Source organism: Drosophila arizonae, chromosome 3 (assembly GCF_054131065.1).
Source record: "Drosophila arizonae isolate 15081-1271.41 chromosome 3, UAZ_ARI_1.0, whole genome shotgun sequence".
In the NCBI taxonomy this organism is placed as follows: domain Eukaryota; kingdom Metazoa; phylum Arthropoda; class Insecta; order Diptera; family Drosophilidae; genus Drosophila; species Drosophila arizonae.
Genome location: NC_142923.1, coordinates 1,141,215 through 1,149,837, shown reverse-complemented (window position 1 = coordinate 1,149,837; position 8,623 = coordinate 1,141,215). Strand labels below are relative to the sequence as shown.

At 48.5% G+C, this 8,623-nt stretch overlaps 1 protein-coding gene across 2 annotated transcripts; it reads right to left on the bottom strand.

Moving 5' to 3' along the window:
* Positions 1–343: 343 nt before the first annotated feature.
* On the bottom strand, positions 344–8,060 carry Col4a1 (Collagen type IV alpha 1). Of its 2 annotated transcripts, none has more exons than XM_089464465.1 (9): positions 8,002–8,060; positions 7,387–7,485; positions 6,588–6,636; positions 5,573–6,526; positions 5,015–5,511; positions 3,504–4,954; positions 2,464–3,438; positions 1,254–2,398; positions 344–1,185 (listed from the first exon to the last, which is right to left on the bottom strand). In XM_089464465.1, the coding sequence occupies exons 2-9, from the start codon at positions 7,404–7,406 to the stop codon at positions 925–927; spliced, it is 5,352 nt and encodes a 1,783-aa protein (XP_089320591.1). In that variant the 5' UTR covers positions 7,407–7,485; positions 8,002–8,060; the 3' UTR covers positions 344–924. The 2 variants fall into 2 exon arrangements, with proteins under 2 accessions (XP_089320591.1, XP_017858026.1); XM_018002537.2 differs by lacking the exon at positions 8,002–8,060 and adding an exon at positions 7,860–7,995.
* Between the last annotated feature and the right edge of the window lie 563 nt (positions 8,061–8,623).

The following is an 8,623-nucleotide window of genomic DNA, read 5'->3' as shown; positions in this document are numbered from 1 at the left end:
TTGAATATCGAAAATATCATCGAATTGCACATGGGATTGCTTATACTGATTGATTGACGGACTGATTTAATAATTTATTCACTGACTTATTGATGGACTACCTGACTTACTGATTGAATAATTGATTAAATGATCGCCTGATTGTGTTCTACACTAAATGAGTATTCCATGGAGTAATGGAATAACTCATTTATTGAGTCATTAATTGACTGAATGTAGATAAATCTGAAATATCATAAATATATAATAAGTGATATTTCTTTGATCGATGAAATTCCAAATAGAATTAAAATTGAAGAATTGAATTTAGGTAATTGAATTATAATATAAATAAATATGGAAATTTAAAGAATTAAGAAAAATGTTTTTATTTATTTTATTCATTTGTTTTCTTGTTGTTTAATTCGGGCTTCGTTTTAGGCTCTAGCACAATGTTGAGTACGCAAAAATATAATTTTGAATATCGTATGACACAATTCCTTCACATCTCGACAACATATGGAAGATACAGATAAAGGAAACAAACAAGTGGGGATGTATTATTAAACGTTGTTTTCTTGTTTTACATATTACCAGGCTAGTTTATTTGTTGTTGTTGATTTACTTAACTTACTCGTAACTAAGAAGCAGCTTACATTGGTTTTCATTTATTTTTTGTTTTTTCTTTAAAAAAATGGCAGATACAAAAAATGGCAAACTCGCTCCACCCTAATCGGGGCGGACCTACACATACATATAGTTATATATATATTTCTTCTTTGGGTACTTTTTGTATATATTTGGTTAGTTGTTTGCTTTTAAGGAATTTGGTAGCAGTGTTGGTTCTAGTATGTGTGTTTGTGTATGTGTGTGTGTGTGTTTGTTGTTTTTGTTCGTTGGTATAGTTAAGGCATTACATTTAGATTAAAATTATTGGTGTGCGCTTTATGACGAGTTCTTCACACAGACTTGACACCTGGATACACGCGAAAGCAAATTGCCTGCTTTGAGCGTTTGCTGTTCGGGTTTGTTGAACTGATCGTTATCCTCTAAGGTAACCATCCAGAAGCTGGTCATCGTCTCATAGAAATGGCAGTGTCCCTTAGCTCCGTTGCACTCAATGAACGGAGTGGCACGGAAGTCCTCCAAGCAGGAGCCAGGCGATTGCAGGGCCTGACCACCGCCTCCATTACCCACAGCCGTGTGCTAGAGTGTTTTGAAGATCGATCAGTTTAGGTTCAGCCAATGTTTGGTCGTAACTAGTTCGGACTTACCATGAGGAAGCTGTAGCCAATCCATAGTCCTTCCCAGCCATTGGGGCAGTTGGGTATCGCCAGCGACTGGCTGTGTACGGCAATGACGTTCGCTGGTGCCTCGCAGACGACGCACCTTGAAATATATTTGCTAATCTCCTGGCTATTGACGGGCATCATGGGTATGGGCGCTGAGGTGGATAGCCAGAAGCTCTTATCGTTGCGCGATGCATAGTTGCAAACGTTGTTCTGTCCACAGGACATCACGGGCAATGTGGAGAAGCGTGGCACGCAGGAGCCGGGCGAGCCCAAGTCTTGATTGTGTGCGTAGTCGTTGCCATCTACGTAGAGCAATGAGTAGCCCGTCCAGAGCTCTACATGTCCAGGAGCACACTGTGGCACCTGTTCATTTTGGCTGTGGCGCGTTAGTAGTATGCCAGTGAGATAATCCTGTGCACCAGAGCAGGGCAGACCAGGCTCACCCTTGAAGCCCATGGGACCGACCTCACCTTCTAGACCAATCAAACCTTGTTCACCGCGATCGCCTTTGAGGCCGGGTCGGCCAACGGGACCAGTCAAACCAATCGAGCCACGTTCACCCTTCTCGCCACGCTCGCCCTGAATACCAATAAGACCGCGTTCACCTTGTGGTCCACGGTCGCCCTTCTCGCCATCACGACCGGGACGACCAGGCTCGCCCTTAGGGCCGGGAGGAGGAATCATGCCAGGCTCGCCCTTCTCGCCGCGCAATCCGGGAAGACCATCGCGACCGTCACGACCCTTAGGTCCTGTAAAGCCTTTCTCGCCTGGTGCACCAGCTGGACCTGGATGGCCCGGCAAACCAGGAGCGCCAGTATCTCCCTTAAGACCAGTTAGGCCGTTTAAGCCAGGAGGACCGGGAGGTCCTGTGTTGCCCTTATCACCCTTTTGGCCTTCCAAGCCGGGAAGGCCGCGATCACCCTTTATGCCGGGATAGCCAACATCACCCTTTTCGCCTGTCGCGCCATCCATGCCAGCGATGCCATCAATGCCAGGAGGGCCAGTCAAACCACGTTCACCCTTGGGGCCCATGGGACCAATTGGACCAGGCAAACCGACTAGACCTGCATTACCTGGCAAGCCGGCCAAGCCACGCTCACCCTTCATACCGGGCAAGCCAGGAGCACCTGTATTTAAATATTTTCTTTTATATACAGCTCATTTTCAATGCATTTTTCAGTTTGGCACTTACCTGGGCGTCCATTTTTACCCGCACGTCCTGGTAGACCCTTCTCTCCCCGGACAACAGGTCCTGGAAAACCGCGTTCACCGGTCAAACCCATATCGCCCTTAGGTCCAGGCTCTCCAGCTAAGCCAGGAACGCCAGCTGGTCCTGTTAAGCCTCGTTCTCCTTTCTCGCCGGGGTAGCCAGCTGGGCCTTGGTTACCCTTGATACCTTGAAGTCCGGGCAAACCAGTCAAGCCTGGGCTGCCAGGCGTACCCTTTTCTCCTCTTAATGCAAACAGATCGACTTCAGCCGCTGGACCTCTGAGACCTTTTTCGCCCTTGTCGCCCTTCAAGCCAGGTGCTCCTTGATAACCTGGCCTGCCCGGTAGACCCATTGCGCCTTTTAGTCCATCAACGCCTCCTGGACCACGCTCACCCTTGGCACCCTTAGCACCAGGATAGCCGATCGGTCCAGGACTACCTTGTGGTCCAGGCAAACCATCGCGGCCAGGAATTCCAGGATTGCCAGGCAGCCCAGAATTGCCCTTGTCACCCTTTGCACCAGGTGGTCCGTTGAATCCACGGTCACCTTTCTCACCGGGCAGACCATCTTGTCCGTAGAGTCCATCACGTCCAGTATCACCCTTCTCGCCCTGTGGGCCTGGTCGACCGTGTACAGCAATTCCAGGTAAACCTTTCTCGCCTGGCAGTCCAGGGGCACCGGGTAAGCCATCTTGACCGCGCAATCCGGAGACACCGGGCTCGCCCTTTTGTCCCTTTTCGGAAGCGTCGCCCGGCTCTCCCTGAGGTCCATCAAAACCTGGAAGACCTTGGTTACCCTTCTCTCCGGGCAAACCATTCAAACCATCTTGTCCAGGCAAGCCACGTGGGCCCATGTCTCCCTTAACTCCCATTATACCGGGTGGTCCAGTCGGTCCTCGAGCGCCGGGCAGACCATCGTTGCCAGTCAAGCCACGTGCGCCTTTGTCACCTTTCATGCCTGAATGGAAAAGGTTGGGGATTTGTAAAAATAAGATATAATAGATTCAGTGTATAACTACTTACCGGGAATTCCTGCAGGTCCAATTGGACCGCGTTTGCCGGGAGCACCAGCTAAGCCAGTTAAACCTTTAGGACCATCGTTGCCAGGTGCACCGCGTTCGCCCTTGCTACCAGGCATGCCAACGAGACCAATACTGCCTGGCTCTCCTTTGGCACCATCACGACCTTGGACACCAGCAATGCCAGGTATACCAGGTGGCCCAGGGCGACCTTCCGGACCGATTGGTCCAGGTTCTCCTTTCTGTCCAAGAGCGCCAGTGGCACCAGGTTGACCAGGGAAACCGGAATCACCCTTGTCTCCGGGATAGCCAGGATTGCCCATAGGCCCGATCATGCCAATGGCACCAACCGGACCGCGATCTCCCTTCTCGCCTGTCAAACCATCGCGACCTGCAGGACCGGGAGGACCAGCCACAGTAGCGCCTTGTTCACCCTTTTGTCCACGCTCGCCATAACGACCAGGTGGTCCGCGAAGTCCATCCTTGCCATCGTTACCGGGCGCACCATATTGGCCTGGGTTTCCTTTCTCGCCGCGAGGTCCAGTAATACCACGAGGGCCAACCAAGCCAGGAGGACCTTGTGGACCTGTGTCACCCTTTTCACCGTTCCTGCCAATCTCGCCCTTCTGGCCCATTGGTCCAATCGGTCCAGGCATACCCGTAGGACCACGGTCGCCCTTGTTGCCTTTCATGGGTACTTTCAGTTCACTAGCCGCGCAAGTGCCGGGCTCACCCTTCTGTCCTACATATCCAAGACTACCCTTGTCACCTTTAGGTCCATCCACACCGGAGCGGCCAGGTTCTCCCTTGATGCTCTGTCCAGGGAAGCCATCAAAGCCATCACGTCCACGTGCACCAGGAGCACCGTCTGTGCCCGGCTGGCCCATGTAACCCTTGTCGCCTTTGACACCCATTTCGCCTTTAGCACCAGGCAAGCCAGGTATTCCACTATCGCCACGTTCGCCCTTAACGCCAGGAGCTCCTGGGTATCCAGGGTCTCCCTTGGGGCCTTTCTCTGGGATGATTTGACTCAAGTTAACAAAAGCAGAGTTGCCCGGCTTTCCTGTTGCACCGGGTGCACCAGGCAAACCATCAAGGCCTTTCTCGCCAGGAGGTCCTGTTTGTCCAACAATGCCATCATCACCACGCTCGCCAGCATAGCCTCTTTCACCTGGTGGGCCACGAGGACCTGGGTTGCCTGGGATGCCATTCACACCACGCTCGCCTTTGTCTCCCTTAGCGCCGGGTGGGCATAGAGAACATTTGCCACCTGCATCACCTTTTGGACCCATGTCGCCTTTGTCACCAGGTATGCCAGGACGACCAGCATCACCCTGTGGGCCGGGAATACCTGCTGGACCGGGGGTACCAGGTCTGCCCAATTTCGAATCTCCGGGAACACCAGCATTGCCCTTATAGCCTCTTTCGCCTTTAGCGCCCTTCTGGCCGGGGAAACTATTGAGAGAAAGTACCGACACTCAACAGTAAGTCCAATTAGACGTAAGCTTTACATACCCATTGATTCCATCATCGCCTTTGGGGCCTTGAATGCCATAGCCGGGTAAGCCAGGCTCACCCTTTTGTCCGTCAAGTCCTGGAGGGCCGTTTTGGCCTATTGGTCCGACTGGACCCGGAGAGCCGACGAATCCAGGAATACCTTTTTCGCCCTTCTGTCCGGCAGGGCCTTCATTTCCAGGAATTCCAGGCAGACCAGGACCTCCTTTGGGGCCCATGTAGCCTTGAGGTCCTTGAGGACCATCCATACCATTGAGACCTTGAGGGCCCGGGGGACCGCTATAGCCACGAGGTCCTTTGGGTCCTGGGGCACCTGGCTGACCGCGTCCACCGCCAGGAGGGCCTGCCGGACCAACCAAACCGCGTTCACCTGGTTTACCTGGTCGTCCTGGCTCACCCTTCATGCCGGGTAATCCAGGCAATCCATTTAGACCCGTCTCACCACGATCTCCCTTCTGCCCAGCAGGTCCTGTCGGTCCAAAGTTGCCTGGACGACCCTACAAGATTATGGTATTATATTCGATACTACTTTTGTTTTGTTCTTCTTCAAGGACTCACTCGATCTCCTACGAAGCCAGGCACACCCTTTTCACCCTTCGGTCCATCAAGTCCAGGCTCACCAGCGGGTCCAAGTCCACCTTTCTCGCCCATATAACCCATTTCACCTTTCTGGCCAACATCGCCGCGCTGTCCCATAACAGTATCGGAGCCATGAACAGGAAGCTTGGGAGCTGGATCTCCTTTCTCGCCCTTGTCACCTTTCTCGCCGGGCATAGCTGTGGCAAAGCATGCAGCGCCCTTCTCACCCTTGATACCGCGATCACCTCGAGGTCCAGGCGGTCCATAAGGTCCTGTGTCGCCACGCTGACCTTTCTCGCCGCGTTCTCCTTCGGGTCCGGGGGCGCCAGAGCGTCCAGCAAAACCGGGTTCACCCTTCTCACCTTTGGCATAGTCACCATTCTCTTTAGCTGGTTCACCTTTCTCGCCCTTGGGGCCAGGTCCGCCGGTGTAGCCGCGAGGACCAACCATACCGGACAGGCCTGGAAGACCTGGCAAACCAGCGGTGCCATCGCAACCATCCTTGCCATTGAGACCTGGTGCACCAGGATTTCCCGCTGGGCCTTGGACGCCAGCAACGCCTGGCAGACCGGGAATACCGCGTGATCCTCGCTCACCTTTCTGACCTCTTGCTCCAAATGGACCCGGATCACCCTTCTGACCTTTGTCACCGGGCGGACCCTCTGGTCCCGCATAGCCTTGCAGACCCTTCGGTCCAGTCTGACCCTCGGGTCCGGGCAGACCACGATTACCCTTCTCGGCAATACACTTGGGCACGCAGCCCGCATACCCAGCAGTGCAGTTCTTTGGCAAAGGTGCACCACGCTGAATACTCGCCGAATCTACAATATCGTAACTTTCATCGATGGAAAACGTATCTCTAGGATCATCTCGTGTATGGTGACGTAGCGACTCATGGATAGAGCCAGTCGCACCGGGATTCGTCCAAAATTGCTGTAACAAAATATAATATTTACGCGAAATAGAACAATTAAATTGTTTAACATTTGCTTACAGCATTTGTACCAACTAATGCTCCAGCAATTACAGCGGCGAACAGCAGCCTAAAAAATAAATCAGTATCATATTATCAGTGGTATGCGTTATGGTATATGGTATGACCATACATGTACACGTATATGAACTAAAACTAAATAATAAGTAAATTTAATTAATCCAAAAAAGATGTAATAAATCGTAATTTTAATTTTAATAAATAATAATTTAAATTTTGGCATCCTAACAATACTATATAGATTTCGGATTCCTCAACTGTAAATTATTACTTTTATGATTCTCTAAGCATAGTGGATATAGCTGTTGAACTAATACACTGTTATTGTGAATGAAAATCTAGATAGAAGCTTAAAAAATACTTATATACATACATAAATATTTATTGTATATATGAATACATTTAAGTTAATTAATTGGCCAAATCTTATGTTCCATTTAATAACGTTCCGATTCATACACAAAAAAAATATTTTCAAGTCGCTTATCTTGCACAAGAGCATGTGCCTATATATGTGTGCATGTGTGTGCGCGAATGTTAAAGAGAGCGCGTTAAGCGTTAAGAGCAGCGCTGCCTAAGAGAGCAGCAGCAGCGACGAGCGATTGTGTGCGTAAGCTGTGCACATATTTAACAGGCACTGATCGGCATGAGCAATCCACAGTTTAGAAGCCACTGATAGCTCATATAATTTTGAGCAAGCATTTTAAATTGAACTTTAAATGAATTTAGATTTATGTAGAATTTTATTTTTATTTTTTTTTTAGTTGCTCCTTTTCAGTCGTGTAATATAGTTACTTACCGCTTCCAATGGGGCAACATGATGCCCTTTGCACTCTGGCTGCTCAGTTATGTCCTGCTGTCCTTAATCGACTTAAAATTATGTTTGCCGTCGCTTGGCCTGCAAGAGGCAGAAAAGTATGCACTATAAAATGATGTATTATTATGGAAAAATATTAAAAAACTTCTTTTTTGCTGTGTGAATGGCAAAAGTTGTTTATAATTTTTTTTTTTATAGTATTTGGGTATATTTAATTTTTCTTTTTTTTTTTTAATTTCAGTTCAAGTAGCGCGGTACAGTTTGAAAGTCACTGTTTTTGGTTAAACTGAAGGAACGCTCCAAATAAAATATTTATCAATTTTTAATTTTTATTATTATATATATCTTATGCATTTATAAATCGGAAACGTTTCGATTTTATATAACATAATTTAACTATTTTTTTCATTGTAATATAATTTTTATTTTCAGTTCGATTTTCTGCTCCTGCTTACTGAAAGAAAAGTGATCCAACTTAATGGATCGACTGGAGCGTACTGAACGAATCACACAGCAGCGAGAGCGCGAGCTGCACACAGCACAGCACAGCCAGCAGGCGAGTTAAGACTAAAAGACAGAAGCAAGCAGCCTACTTACTCGAGAAGACGAAACACGACTAATTATAGTATAAGCTTCCATCCAACCAAAAACCCAATGCACGACCAATGCACGATCCGCGAGCCGAGTGGGCTGGGCGAAGAGCGACGAGCGCCAAATGCCGTTCGGCTCACGTACGCTATCCGTGTCGTCTGTGTGAACTGGGCGTCTGTGTGTGAGTGTGTGCGTGTGCGGAGCATGTGGAACGGATGGGTGAAGCAACAACAGCAACAAAAGCAACAACAACAACGAAATGAGCCAGCTAACCCAACTGGAATATAAATATGAATGAAACTGGGCGATAAGTTTGAAACTAAGTCGGCTACTTAACTTAGTTGTTGTTCTTTGTTCTTTGCCATAGCAAATGCTCATTGAATATGGATTGTTTGCAAAAGGGGTATACGGGAAGTGGAAGTGGATATGGGAAAATAAATTAGTAATATACCAGAACGAACATTGGCAAATATTCAATGTTCTCTTATAGGAGGATTTTCTTTTTGATAGCTAATCAAGCTCTGCAATAATTGGGATATATTGATTGTAAATAAATTTCCAATTTGACATCCATAAGGCCCCTTTGACTTCTTGTTGCGAGGGTATTTTCGAGCCAGTCACTCAATAC